General features: G+C 36.3%; 1 protein-coding gene across 1 annotated transcript in view; it reads left to right on the top strand.

The window, feature by feature from the left end:
* The window catches only part of LOC150077332 (uncharacterized), a 308,602-nt gene that overhangs the window by 34,127 nt on the left and 258,057 nt on the right, over nucleotides 1–16,418 (top strand). The window contains exon 2 of the mRNA XM_090385859.1: nucleotides 2,263–2,404. Coding sequence (XP_090241985.1) covers nucleotides 2,285–2,404 — 120 coding nt within the window. The 5' untranslated portion in view covers nucleotides 2,263–2,284. The remainder of the gene's footprint in view (nucleotides 1–2,262; nucleotides 2,405–16,418) is intronic.

The following is a 16,418-nucleotide window of genomic DNA, read 5'->3' as shown; positions in this document are numbered from 1 at the left end:
CATCTGGAAGGGATTTTTTTGCAATAAATAGCCTATATATAAGCAAGCCTTTTTCACGAGAGGAAAAAAAAAAAAAAAACAAGCAAAGGGAAAGGTTTTTCTGCTTTACTTGCATTCCATGGCTATGCAAAAGGTAAGGCATTTGGATCTTTGATAATCTCTGTAATAGTAAATGGAGCTATTATATTTTTTATTTTTGCAGTAGGTTTTTTGCCCTGTCCCTTAAATTTAGTTTGCAATTTTGGAATCAGAAAATACTTTTGGTAGCAGTACATTCAAACAGTGATTTGAGCTGAAAGACAGATGATGATATACAGTGTGGAAGGCCATTACAATTTCTGCAGTGGTTGTTTTATCTTCGTCATCTGAATTTCTCTCAAACAAAAAATTTGCTATTTTATCACTTTCTTTGGTACTAGTTGAGGAAATCATACATCTCTTATGCTTAGCTATTAGTCTCTGCTGGTTTTTATCTGACTTTTCACCATTTTCGATATTGAAGGAACAATTGCATACTGCACAAAGAGCTTCGAAAGAACTTTTTGCTCGTTTAATCAATGTCCACTGTTTAGAAAATTCATCACGAAATTTACACGTGTCTTGGCATTTTGTTTGGTGGTTCAAATATACACAAATAAAAAATAGCAACCACCACACGAATTTAAAAGATTGAATTTGATAATCTCACAGCCACTTCAGTGCATCTGTCACTCAAGTCCGAACTTATAACTAACCGTAAAGAGAGGTTGAAGCGTTGAAAGGGTTACGAACTAACAAGCAGTTGAAGTAGTGTTGCCATTTAAGTGCCAATTACTGTGGCGGAAAAATATCTCTAACTGCAGAATTTTTGTAATTTTTTGAAAAAAGCTGAATACAGGATATTTAGGGCATTCTGCAAAGTCAATATAGGACGCAGACAAAATCATTAATTACAGGACATGTCCTTGTATATACAAGACACCTGGCAACCCTATGCTGGTGTTCTACAAGGTTCAGTTCTTTCTCCCACTCTTTTCCTGTTGTATATGAATGACCTTCTTCCATTGACCTGAAATAATATTCATAGCTTTGCTGAGGATAGCATATTGCATTCCACTTTCCAGTGTGAGAAACCCTGCCCTGCACAAACAGCTTAAACTTCTCAAATATCCACTCCCTGATCTCCAGGTATTTCACTAGTGGGACAAATATAACTTGTTGAATTAAATCCTTCTAAAATTCAGTCATGTCCTATATCTCGCAAAAAGGATTCTTTTGCTCCTATACTTATCTTCAGTGACACTCTGATTTATGGGCAAGATTATATATCTATTAGAAATTACCCTGGCTTATAATCTTTCTTGTTATAAGCACTACAAATAATGCTTCCTCTGCATCTAAAATACTGGGTTTCCCCTTTTGTTCTTGTCGTTACTTTTCTTCCAAACAGCTGTTCATTCTTTACAAATCGCAAATCCTCCCAACCATGGAATATTCTTCCCACTTGGGGGGAATGTTCCCAAAACGTCTGTTAGGCTTCTAAATTCCATTCAAAAGAGGGCAGTTAGGTTAACAAACAGTCTCCACTGTCTCATAGACTTTCTGTTACTGTTGCCTCCATAAGCTTGCTTTGTTGCATCATTTGCCACTACTTACACTGACATTTTGTTTAGTATAAGACAAAACTTTTCTCATTGTATAGTGCCAGTAATATGTAGTCAGTACTATTGCAGTCACTTTCAGCACTATCAAGGGTATTGCTAATTTCATATTTACCAAGAGACATGAGAAATATGAAATTCTGTTTCTCAGGTGTGTCCATATGCACACATGGGAAATGGATGTTGATTCATACTGTTGTTGCCATTATGATTTGTCACCTTCATCCATTTGTTCTACTCTTCACACATGAATACTTTATAAGGTTTTGTTAATTGACACATCCCGTGGTTGCAGGAAAATTTTCTTTTTATTTTAGGAAAAGTAAAAGAAAATACCAGTATAGGAGACTCTCCTAACTATGTAATAATCATGTTAATATGAAATTTCAGATACTGCAACTAGCCATTATCAAGATATTCAGCCCTTGTGCAGGATAAGTTTCTTTATAATTTGCCATGAATTAATCCATATTTAAGAGAATATTGAATTGTGATTAGAACGTGATAATATAGTACTTCCACCATATAGTGTGTATGGCATGATTTCAAGGTTACTGAAAATAACTATGTGTATGTTTCTTTTAAATAATACATTTGATTTTGTGTTGTATTTCTCTTTCAGGTATTAACTACTTGTATGCAACATGATTGAATGTCAACATTTGATAATATTCCTTTGCCTGATTTATTCTGTAATTGGACCACCAGTTGATCCAAAGAAAACTGCTAATAAGGATGAAAAACAAGAAGAACTGGATGATTTAGTAAGTAAATGATTTAAAATGGATGATTTCTTATAATTGTTGGTAATGTTTATGGAACTGTTGTATGAAACACAGAATACATGGCAACTATGTTGAGCCTGTAGAATGCTGCAAGAAGTGCAGCAGCCCATTTTTAGCTATCACACTGGTAAGTTGGCTGCAATAATACAGTCACAGTGAAATTGTAAACTCTTTTGGTATTGGCCATACAGTATAAACAAATTTATTATGTTATTTTGTTAAACGAACGCTAGTATAGAAATGTTATATCACGTGATGATATTAATGATAAGTAATTGTGATATCGCATTTAATTCTACATGTCATATCACATATGGCATGTACAGTTACTGCTTCCACAAGCAGTTGTACAATTACTTGTAAGTAAATTTTACAACTGCTTGGGGAAGCCTATAGTAAAATTTTTGGGAAACTTGACATTTGATAATTGCTATGTAAATCAGTATTGGAGATGAAATCAGATAACTGATTTAAAACTGATAATTGCCATATTAAAAATAGGATGATGTGTTTATTAGGTGGTTCCTGTAGTTTCTTTCCCACAAATCTGCTTAAGTTCTGAGATGCTGCACAACTTTGAATAACTAGTCGGTTTGGGTTTTGTGAGTAATAAATTGTTCGACTGGCCACTTAGTTACTGGGAGGCATGATCACCAAGAAGGGACCATTCCAGCATCCATCGCAACATGGGGGAGCCAGACCAGACACAGAAGTACTAACCTTTGATAGATATGACTCTTATGGCCAGTAACACTCTGGTTGGGGTGAGAGTGAAGGTGACGTGAGAGAAAAGGGATTTAGATAGTTTAAGGGTTGGATAAGAGGGGATATTACAGAAGACATTCACCAGGCAAAATGCCACAAAGAAACCTAAAAAGGAGGAACCCTGTTGGCAAAGTCCTGTGATCAACAGGAAAAAGATTTGGTGAGTATGTATTTTCATTGAAGTGGCAGAGGCTGTCAGAAGCAGGTATTGAATGAAATCAGATTTTTGGAGGCCATTGAGACTGTTATAGTGCATCTCTATTGGATGCACTATAACAGTCTCAGTTTAACAAACAAGTTAAAAGTGCATCTCTATTGGATGTACTTTTATCCTTTTCCTAATTGTAGAGCAAAGATGTCTCAATTTGCTCTCTTGGTTGAGAAACGAGCAAAGTTGGAGGACTGCCAAGACAATGAGTGGCTGACCATGTCAGAGGTGATCAGGCAATGGTAACTAGTGTTTGTCATCTCATGTATTTTCCAGAACAGAATCTGATTTTCCTAAATGGGGAATCTAATGTTGATGTTACATCACCAGTAGATTTGCCATTAGACAAGCTGAAGGTGGTAGGATGACCAGATTGATTAAGAATCTCTAGGCCCAAGAAATGATGAATTCATCAAAATGCTCACCTTTTCTGTCAATAGAAAGGTAAAACCACCAGATAGAATGGGTGTTGGTGTCTGCTGCAGTGATGGTGGGACCTCCCCTAGGGGATCAAGGAACTGTTCAAGACAGTAATGTGCTGCATGATGTCGCAGCTAAACTGGAAGTATGCAGAAAGAAGGGAAAGTCAACCTCAATGTAGGTACAGGCCAGGTGTGGCATGCATAAGGAGGTAAATCTAGTTATGACCAGGTTTGGATTCCTGGTAATAATAATAATAATAATTAATGATATTAATGGCTTAGTACTGTGATTCTGTGGTCTACATTTTCCAGAAAGAAAGTGAATATCCTGAAACCCTGCCACAAATGTAGTAGAGTTCTTGGAGAAGATGATCAAGATTTTGTTCTTCCATTAGGAGGTGGAGTATATTTGCACTGTTGTTGATTTTTGAGTATTGATTTAGCCAATTTTAAGTTTGAAAGGAAGGATGGTCCTAAAGTGCATGGCAGGTGATGTTCTCAGCTGCTCACTGATTCATGGGGCATGATCCACCTCTAACATTTGTTAGAGATGGATCTTGCCCATCATGGTTATGTGGTTTGTTTACCACTTGCAGTTCGCACATTTTGCTGGTTGATTCTTTGGGGGACAATTTTTGAAGAGATGGCCCTCTTCTCCACAGTGGCTGCAGACCGGATTTTTCTTTATACACTTGGAATCTGCGGTTCTACCCCCCAGAAAGTTATTTCAGTACCAGAATGAAATCTCTGAGGCTGTGAGAAGACCAATGTATGAAGGCTGTTTTTGCTGAATGAAAATGTTTCTGACCTGTGGTGTGGTTTCCAAGTTTGTGTCTACCAGATTTTGTTCTAATCAAATATTGAAGTTTAATCTCTCAGGCTGCCTCTTTCACAGACATGCTGTCTCTGTGGCTGTGGGAATGGATTTCCTGAACCAATCCGGAAAAAAGGTTGAAATGTAAAGTGGGAGAAGTATATGGTGGAAGAAGGGATAGTGCTGATTGAGGGTTTCTGTTTAGTCTGAAGCTGTGTAAGTGTGTCTCCTTTTATTTTGCTGGGCTTATAGAAATTTCACAATCATTTATTTAATGTTATTTCCTATTGGTCAGGTGGTACAGTTGTCATAGGAATAACATTGAGGTGAACTACATTTCTTGGCTTGCCACAGCAACACCAATGTTTTCTGTGGCTGGAGAGGTGTTCGCCTACATTGATTCCACTGAGGATTTCAGTGATACACTTATTTTTGTTTATCCCTTCACTGAACAGTGGCTTTATTGGCTGCCATATTGGAAAATCCTTTGATTTGCACTTCCCGTGTGGTCAACCTTCTATTGGATTTTTAATAGTTCTGTCTTTCAACAGGGAACATTAACTGACCTCCCTTATCTGTACTCCCAGTCCTTTGTATTGAAGCGATCCCCCTTCTTTTGTATTGCATTATTTATGGCAATGCCTCAGGCAACTATGGTAACTTTCTACCATGAACTATTCCACTAAATTTACTAATGGATATCATTTCTGCACCCACATATTAAAAATGTTTAGATTAAAATAAAATCAATTAATTTTGTGTGTTGCATATGATCCATCTGCCTTTCAGTTCTTTGGTAGGCAAAGCTGATGGGAGAGTAAAATCCAGAAAGCTGCATAGGGTTAGAGGAAACGTTGGTGGAGGTTTGGGCATAATGTTTTTATGCTAATTTCATACTGCTGAAATTGATGCTAATTTCAGCAGTATGAAATTAGCAAAATTGAAATAACAGATGTTTATTAAAAAAACTTTTAATGCCTAAAAGCAAGAAAAGGTGCCTGGAGTTTATGGCATATACCCAGTAATTTTGAAGAAGGCAGCAACAGAGAATGCACCATCAAGGTTAATTTAGAAGGCATCGTTGGACTCAGGAAAGATTCCTCTGGATTGAAGAAGTGCCATTGTATCACCAATTAAGGTTGTTCTAAGAGCGAATTGGGTAATTGTAGACTGGTCAATCTGACTTCATTGGTAGGAAAAGTCAGAGAGGCAATGATGAAATATTTAATACAAGGACTTTTGGGTAGAAATTAAATTCTGAAGGCACTGCACATCGTGGTTTTGTGAAGGGAAAATCATGTTTAACTAACCTGGTTATCTATTTTGACAGTTACTCATGAGCTTGATGTATGAAATAATTTTGACATTATTTTGATTTTATCAAAGCATTTGGCTCATTCCTTCATGAGGTCATTGTATAAGCTGGAATGTGTTGATATCACGGGTAAGATTCTAGGATGTACTGCCCGGCAGGAGGCAGAGGATTGTAATAAATTAAAAGAGAGGGGATCAAGCACTCAGCAGCCCAGTTCAACAATAGAGCCCATGCTCCAGCATCAGACAACAAAACAACATCCTCAACAGCAGAGATTTCTGGTTCTTCAGGAAGTAGCTATAGTTGGTGACTATTTTCAGGGAAACAGAAATGTATAATGTGCAAAAAGGCCAGGGTTTGTCTGCTGTTGGGAAAAGTTAATGATATTGTATAGCGTAATTTTTTTTTTTTAAGGACACAAAAGACAATTTTGTTGTACACATTGGTACTGATGATATTAAGAATAGATATGAGGATTTGCTTCACAGATACAGGGCAATGTTGAGAAAAAAAGTCACAAGTTAGTACAGTGGATTCTGGTTATTTGGGACATGTCGGGACTAGTGCAGCTTGGCCCGATTAAGTGGTTTCTCCAATTATGCAAAGTGTCATGTAAATAGTTAAAAATACAGTGGACCCCAGTTTTGCAATTGATTCATTATACAATTGAATCACATTTCGATGGACTCACCATAATAAAATACCGTTCACTATACGATATGTAGTAAGTGTGATTATGTTATGTAGTAAGTGCAATCATTGTGATCACGTTTGTGTATTGAATTTTAATTATATCAAACAGTTATTCTAATAAGTGAAAATAGGATGAATATTATCCACAAGCTATAAAAGTAAAGATATATTAAGCACAAATTTGCACTTTATTACCTTAACAATTAAAAAATTAAATATGTGAAAATTGGAAGAATATTTTCCACAGGTTAGCAAAATAAAAATAAATTTATGCTTACATACATAGCTTAATTAATACTGTAATATGTACATGCTAATTAATATTTTTGTTCACTGGCTTTTTTTTCTTTTTTTTTTTTTGGTTATAAAATTTAAAACAAAGATAAGTAATCACCAACAACGAACACGGCACACACAAATTGTAGCTAACACGATATGTGTAAGTGAGATACGGACTAGGTTTATAAAGTTTAAAAAATAGGAATGAAGAGAAGATTTTTAAAATTTATCTATGTTTTTTGTATTATTGAAGATATCAGTGAAGGGGAAACATTTCACCATAATAATGTTATAGTAAATTAATAAGAGGAGTTTACCTCAATATAGTACGTGGAACACTTCCGTATGATACCCTCCAGAAATTAAAACGGAAAAAACGAAAAAATCGACAACTTACCGGTACATTAAAAAACCGGTATACAATCGATACACACAATTATGGGAGATTTTTTGAATGGCTTGGTACAAAATTACATTAAATCTACACTAAGGTACTCGGCCCAAAGTTACCATATTTCTTTCCTAAAATATTGCCTTCAAAACAACATCGTTCCGAAGTTTGCCAGGGTGAATTTAAATCAAAAAATTTCAGGCATAAAACAACTATCACTGGCGACATCACGTAATATTGTTAAGCTTGCCTTAAAATCTCGATATTCGGATAAACAAAAATACCTTTCCCAGGTTAGGAAGCTTCGCGATAAATTAAAAAATTATCTACATCCGAACGATTGGTCTGTATTGAAGACCTCCATAGATTTGCGACGGGAAGCACAAGCCTCAGAAATAAAAAACAGACACGTTAATAAGTTGCAAACACTATCGAATAGTTCAAGACACGTTCATACGAATTCTAACACATTGTCGCGAGCTTGCGACCAAGTTCACACGAGTTGGGTGACATCCCCCCCACAGACACATAACGCACTACCACAGAATATGTCGGCTAGTTCACGAACACCCCCTCACCCAGTATCCAACGAACCGACACATCAACAGGTTACAAATCTTTCCTCGTGTACACTATCGCAGGACCAGATTTCACTTTTATCCAAAGGATTAAATTATAATTTACCACCTCGAAAGCTGCCAAAAAAACAATGCGTAATTGATTTTGAATTTGGACTTCGTAGTGTTCCACAAAAAGATGTATTTATTCAACAAGTTAACCAAGTAGTGAATAACATAAAAGAAACACGACTTCCTAAATTGAATACACATGACAGTTCAGCTTTACGAGAACTTCGAGAAAATAAGGACATTATTATACAGAGGGCAGATAAAGGAGATACAGTGGTAATACTAGATAAACATGATTATATTAATAAGTTAGATTCAGTTGTATCTGATAGCTCCACTTATTGTGAAGTGGACCCGACACTGTTTACCAATTTGGTAAATCAATACAATAAAACGTTAACCACATATCGTAAAAACGACTACATTACTATGGTTCAGTTGAAGGAATTGAAGTCCAGAACATACAATATTCCTGCACTTTTTGGTCAGGTAAAATTACACAAGCCTGGATTTCCGATTCGACCTATTGTTTCCTACAGGAACTCGGCATTTTCAGCCTTAGCCACACATGTATATAACATTATAAAACCTTTTAGACAGGTTATACAATTTGGGATTAAGAATTACGATACATTATTTAATAATCTTAAAGACTGTAGACTCGGCGACAATGACAATTTATTCTCATTAGATGTTACATCATTATATACGAATGTAAACGTTGAATACACATTAGATATTATTTGGGATATGTTAAATAAAAACTCGACACCGATTAATTATACGAAGCTGCCTATAAAGGAGATTTTTCACTTAATTAAACTATTAGTTGAGGCTAACTACATCACCTTTCGAGACAAGGTGTACAAACAAATTTTTGGATTACCAATGGGTTTGAGCCTGAGTGGCTTAATGTCAGAGATCTATCTCTCAACGATTGAGCAGATACATTTGACACCTTTTCGTCCCCGTATCACATACTATGGGAGGTATTTAGACGATGTTCTAGTTATTACCGATAGTAGTACTATCCAAGATATTTTACATTCGTTTAACAATATTCATTCTAGACTCAAATTTACATTGGAAAGGGAAGATACGGATACTAAGTCATTAAACTTTCTAAATTTCACGCTTACCCGGGACTCGAACAAAATACAATTTAGCATCTATCGAAAACCCACAAACACCGGTATGCTTCTACATTATAATAGCTACCACCCGTTCACCTACAAAAGATCGATTATCTTTAATCAATTTCTAAATGCCTATAAATATTCAACGACGGATTCTGCTTTAGACTCAGAAATACAAATATTAACTAGCAGATTCTTGAACAGGGGTTATCCCATTAACACAATAAATCGAATTAGGGTACAAGCTAAGGATAGGATACAAAATACTGCACCAATCAACAATAGTAATATCAAAAAATACTTTATTTCTGTCCCATATGTTGAACAGTGGCACAAACAACTTAACAGATTCTTTAAAGATACCGAATTTAAAATTATAGCTAGGCCTATACGGAAGTTACACACTATACTGAACAATCGCTCGGTTCTTTCGGCGTTCGCAACACAAATTAATGATCTAGTATACAACATTTCTTGCGGTGATTGCGACTCGTCTTATCAGGGTTCCACGCGGTTTTCTCTTAATATCCGTGTAAATCAACACGAAGCCTCTGTTCGTGCTTCTCGTTCAGCAGCGTCAGAATTAGCCTTTCATGCCATTAACGAAAAACATACTTTTTTATTTAACGAGGCCAAAATACTTAACGTTCAACGTAATTATACGCGACTATTAATTGCAGAAACCGTTGAAATTAAATTACACGAGAACTCTGTTAATGTTCGGCGGCCATATTTGATCTCCGATGCGTGGACCTTTACGCGCATGCGCGAAGACACATAATCACTATTTAAGTTGAATTAAATCTTTCACTATTAAATCTTTCCTCGTGTACACTATCGCAGGACCAGATTTCACTTTTATCCAAAGGATTCGATAATTTTTATTCCTGTGATCACGACAGTCGGTCGAAAAGCATTGTCAGCTTCAGGAAGGAAAATCGTTTTGAATATTTTCGTTAGATTCTTTTAATTGCGTTAATTTGAATTTTAATTGTTTTGAATCGATTTTGAATTGTGTTAAATTGATTATTTAATTATTTATAATTTACTTTAATTATTTATATTTTACTTTAATGTACCGGTAAGTTGTCGATTTTTTCGTTTTTTCCGTTTTAATTTCTGGAGGGTATCATACGGAAGTGTTCCACGTACTATATTGAGGTAAACTCCTCTTATTAATTTACTATATCATTATCAACGTAGAACATATTGAGTATTACAGCTCTGATTCATACTATCAAATTAATTTTCATACTCTTATTGACTATTTCATTCACTTCCTGTCTCTCCAGTAGTATACAATCGATACACACAATTATGGGAGATTTTTTGAATGGCTTGGTACAAAATTACATTAAATCTACACTAAGGTACTCGGCCCAAAGTTACCATATTTCTTTCCTAAAATATTGCCTTCAAAACAACATCGTTCCGAAGTTTGCCAGGGTGAATTTAAATCAAAAAATTTCAGGCATAAAACAACTATCACTGGCGACATCACGTAATATTGTTAAGCTTGCCTTAAAATCTCGATATTCGGATAAACAAAAATACCTTTCCCAGGTTAGGAAGCTTCGCGATAAATTAAAAAATTATCTACATCCGAACGATTGGTCTGTATTGAAGACCTCCATAGATTTGCGACGGGAAGCACAAGCCTCAGAAATAAAAAACAGACACGTTAATAAGTTGCAAACACTATCGAATAGTTCAAGACACGTTCATACGAATTCTAACACATTGTCGCGAGCTTGCGACCAAGTTCACACGAGTTGGGTGACATCCCCCCCACAGACACATAACGCACTACCACAGAATATGTCGGCTAGTTCACGAACACCCCCTCACCCAGTATCCAACGAACCGACACATCAACAGGTTACAAATCTTTCCTCGTGTACACTATCGCAGGACCAGATTTCACTTTTATCCAAAGGATTAAATTATAATTTACCACCTCGAAAGCTGCCAAAAAAACAATGCGTAATTGATTTTGAATTTGGACTTCGTAGTGTTCCACAAAAAGATGTATTTATTCAACAAGTTAACCAAGTAGTGAATAACATAAAAGAAACACGACTTCCTAAATTGAATACACATGACAGTTCAGCTTTACGAGAACTTCGAGAAAATAAGGAAATTATTATACAGAGGGCAGATAAAGGAGATACAGTGGTAATACTAGATAAACATGATTATATTAATAAGTTAGATTCAGTTGTATCTGATAGCTCCACTTATTGTGAAGTGGACCCGACACTGTTTACCAATTTGGTAAATCAATACAATAAAACGTTAACCACATATCGTAAAAACGACTACATTACTATGGTTCAGTTGAAGGAATTGAAGTCCAGAACATACAATATTCCTGCACTTTTTGGTCAGGTAAAATTACACAAGCCTGGATTTCCGATTCGACCTATTGTTTCCTACAGGAACTCGGCATTTTCAGCCTTAGCCACACATGTATATAACATTATAAAACCTTTTAGACAGGTTATACAATTTGGGATTAAGAATTACGATACATTATTTAATAATCTTAAAGACTGTAGACTCGGCGACAATGACAATTTATTCTCATTAGATGTTACATCATTATATACGAATGTAAACGTTGAATACACATTAGATATTATTTGGGATATGTTAAATAAAAACTCGACACCGATTAATTATACGAAGCTGCCTATAAAGGAGATTTTTCACTTAATTAAACTATTAGTTGAGGCTAACTACATCACCTTTCGAGACAAGGTGTACAAACAAATTTTTGGATTACCAATGGGTTTGAGCCTGAGTGGCTTAATGTCAGAGATCTATCTCTCAACGATTGAGCAGATACATTTGACACCTTTTCGTCCCCGTATCACATACTATGGGAGGTATTTAGACGATGTTCTAGTTATTACCGATAGTAGTACTATCCAAGATATTTTACATTCGTTTAACAATATTCATTCTAGACTCAAATTTACATTGGAAAGGGAAGATACGGATACTAAGTCATTAAACTTTCTAAATTTCACGCTTACCCGGGACTCGAACAAAATACAATTTAGCATCTATCGAAAACCCACAAACACCGGTATGCTTCTACATTATAATAGCTACCACCCGTTCACCTACAAAAGATCGATTATCTTTAATCAATTTCTAAATGCCTATAAATATTCAACGACGGATTCTGCTTTAGACTCAGAAATACAAATATTAACTAGCAGATTCTTGAACAGGGGTTATCCCATTAACACAATAAATCGAATTAGGGTACAAGCTAAGGATAGGATACAAAATACTGCACCAATCAACAATAGTAATATCAAAAAATACTTTATTTCTGTCCCATATGTTGAACAGTGGCACAAACAACTTAACAGATTCTTTAAAGATACCGAATTTAAAATTATAGCTAGGCCTATACGGAAGTTACACACTATACTGAACAATCGCTCGGTTCTTTCGGCGTTCGCAACACAAATTAATGATCTAGTATACAACATTTCTTGCGGTGATTGCGACTCGTCTTATCAGGGTTCCACGCGGTTTTCTCTTAATATCCGTGTAAATCAACACGAAGCCTCTGTTCGTGCTTCTCGTTCAGCAGCGTCAGAATTAGCCTTTCATGCCATTAACGAAAAACATACTTTTTTATTTAACGAGGCCAAAATACTTAACGTTCAACGTAATTATACGCGACTATTAATTGCAGAAACCGTTGAAATTAAATTACACGAGAACTCTGTTAATGTTCGGCGGCCATATTTGATCTCCGATGCGTGGACCTTTACGCGCATGCGCGAAGACACATAATCACTATTTAAGTTGAATTAAATCTTTCACTATTAAATCTTTCCTCGTGTACACTATCGCAGGACCAGATTTCACTTTTATCCAAAGGATTCGATAATTTTTATTCCTGTGATCACGACAGTCGGTCGAAAAGCATTGTCAGCTTCAGGAAGGAAAATCGTTTTGAATATTTTCGTTAGATTCTTTTAATTGCGTTAATTTGAATTTTAATTGTTTTGAATCGATTTTGAATTGTGTTAAATTGATTATTTAATTATTTATAATTTACTTTAATTATTTATATTTTACTTTAATGTACCGGTAAGTTGTCGATTTTTTCGTTTTTTCCGTTTTAATTTCTGGAGGGTATCATACGGAAGTGTTCCACGTACTATATTGAGGTAAACTCCTCTTATTAATTTACTATATCATTATCAACGTAGAACATATTGAGTATTACAGCTCTGATTCATACTACCATAATAATGTAAAAAACCACAAAATTCCAGCTATTAGTATTATCGCAAATGCAATAAAATAGTTTACTACCTGTTTATAATAGATTGTACTAACAGAAAAGCTGATAAACTGGAAACTGCTGATTGTTTTGTAGTTGCAACCTCCGGAAATCCGACCGGACCATGTGGTATGGTCAGAGACAAATGTAGGGTAATCACGAGTGCTGCAGTCTCCTGCCCTGATTAAACAGCATGTTGTCCCAATTAAGTAAAGAAAACCCTTGCTATTTGCTTGATTAGGTTCTGTTCTTTAAGATTTGTCCCAAATAAACTGCTCTCCCAATTAATGGGTGGCCCAAATAACCGAAATCCACTGTATTAAATTTGAAAGTGTCTACAATTTAGACATAACAGGAGGGAGTATACAATGTGGGAAATAATTTTGAGCCTTGTTGGTCAGTATGGTTCTGGAGAGACTGTACAAGGCTTATGTGTTAGAATTTTTTCCAGGGTGGTCTGTGGTCTTCTGTTGGGATATGCAGTATCCTTGATATCACAACGTCTGGGATTACAAAGTCTGCTGCATGTCCTCGTGGGACAAGCAAATATATGTACTGTGTTAGGGGTTGCAGAAAGCAAACATGGGCACGCAATCACTTGTACATTATTGTTAGGAGTATACTAAGTTCAATAGCAAAGTTTAATTAGACGGTACTCACCTTATATGATCTGCAGTTGTTACTTGGAGTAGGATAGATAGATAATTTTGGGGTTTGAAAAGTTTTAAATAATTTAGAGTTTATTAGTTAATTAGTTTTAGTTAATGAGTTAATTAGTAAGGATACGGGATTAAAATTAAAATGGAATTAAAATAAGCTCAAGGAAGTAGAAGTGCACAACTCCGTTCTTGGTTGTCATTGAAGAATTAGTTAATTAAAAACTCTAAAAAATATATGAAACCCGGTGAAGCCAAAAGCCATAACGACTGACTTTCGTTTTTTAAACGTCTTCAGTTGACAATACTAAGTGAGGAGGGAACACGTGTTATTTAAAAGAATTTCTATGTTCCCGTGATGCTCTTTGTGACATGCGGGAATCTAAGGTGCGTGAGATTGCAGACTGGGGAAAAGTTGGAGGGTAGTTTCGCATTTATGATGTTTAATTTAGAATGACTCCAAGTAACAACCGCAGATCATATAAGGTGAGTACCGTCTAATTAAGCTTTGCTATTGAACTTAGTCCAGTCATAACGGTATTTTAAGATATTCAATAACATATCTAATTGTTAGGAGTATAGTAAATATGTATGATGAATCTGGTTAAGTCATCAAATGTGGACATTGTAGGGATATTGGAAACATGGTGTTTCTTAGACATAAGGAATGCAGAATTTAAATGTGAGTACAATGCATATAGAAAGGACATTGTATATAATGGTCAAAGGAGTGTCTAGAGTTTCAACTCCACATAATATTTCTTTTAATTGTATGAAACTATGTAGAGCCAATTAATGTGTGTGTTAATAGGCTCTACAACGTAACAACAATTAATATTGTACTTACCTTGTGTGACTGCCCTCATAGTTAGAGATACAAACACAACGACAAATGGGATTTGGCATGAACAAGGCAAACCCTCAACTCACCTGGGCATTATGCTGACTAGCCCCAAAAACAATAGGAGCGTAGAACAATCAGAGAGAAGGTGTGAAGAGTGGTTTTTTCCTGTGTCATCCTCATTTTTAGATTCTGTCAGATAATGATAGCTACACGGTATTAGTAAAATTGAGTTAATCCCCTGCTATTTGGTTTTTTTTTTTAGGAGCATTAGCAACTAAGGCCATATTGCTCCGGGATATGCGGTGGTCATTCCCTGACCTTTCCGCATCCTCCATATTTGGTGGTGACGGGCTTGAACCCCGGTCTAATTAAGAAGCGTGTGCTATGCACTGCTGCTCCTTCCCACCTGGCTACGGAGGCGCCATTAATCCCTGCATTTTGTCCATAATGTACTAAGTGAGATTATGGAAATTTTTCTGTGGTAACATAAGGAGAAAGTGAAACTAAAATTACTGTAACATAGCGAAAACGGATACAAAAATAGATTTTGACAAGTTTAATAATGGGAAATATACATATGTTACATTAGATACATACAAACAAAAAGCTTTCGCTTGTTTTGTCAACCTTCCTCAGTTAAACTGACAGTTAAGAATAGAGCATGAGGGCGTGTACTGCAAATCTTGTACATGAAGTGCTTGATTAACTGTTGGATGTTGAAGCTTGTGGCTGTAATGCTTGCGAACGGTCCCAGCGTTTGTCAATAGTCAGGATTGCTGTTTTGAAGATAGGGTGGACTTGACATCCACTGTTCCTGTTGACTGAGGTATTGGAGCATTTGATGTTCAAAGATTCCAACCAGGCGCGTCGGCGATAGTGGCGGGACTTATCCACAATCACGACATCGCGATGTGGGTCAATGTCGTGGTGGGTTGCCCAAACGTGTTCGGCAATAGCTGAGTGCTCCACATCTGCTAAACGGATTGCTCTTTTGTGTTCGGAAAGGCGTTTTTGGAGTCGTCTCCCAGTTTCCCCGAGAGTGCAGTCACGGCAAGAGATGCGGTAGACCAATCTGCTTTGTAGTAAGGTGGGGACAGGTGTTTTTACCTTAGAGATGAGGGATCGTAATTTTCTGCCTGGGAGTTGTACGCATTTTATCCCATTTGATTTTAAGACTCTACAAATCCGTTGTGAAAGGTTTGGGTAGTATGGGATAAAGGCGCTCGCGGTTGAGTCATTACCTTGGATGTTTCTGTTGGTCGTTACGTGGCCATGTGTCTGTAGGTCACACTTGTCAAGGGTATTGATGGGATAGCCACACCTCATGAGATCCGTCTTGACTTTAACAATTTCAGTGCGCTTCTCATTTATAGAGCTAGAGTGTGTCCAGGCATGAGTTAGCAAGGTTCGTGCAGTGGCAAGAAGATGGCTACGCGCGTGTACTGACTGGAAGTTGGTAAACTGGCCAGCACACATTGGTTTACGATGGACAGTTGTCTTCAAGCGTGGGCCATCGCGCCGGACAAGGG

The sequence above is a fragment of the Mastigoproctus giganteus genome, chromosome 12 (assembly GCF_048544385.1).
Source record: "Mastigoproctus giganteus isolate SK-2022 chromosome 12, ASM4854438v1, whole genome shotgun sequence".
NCBI lineage: Eukaryota > Metazoa > Arthropoda > Arachnida > Uropygi > Thelyphonidae > Mastigoproctus > Mastigoproctus giganteus.
Note: the sequence above shows the minus strand (reverse complement) of the source record. Positions and strands in the feature narration are given on the sequence as shown.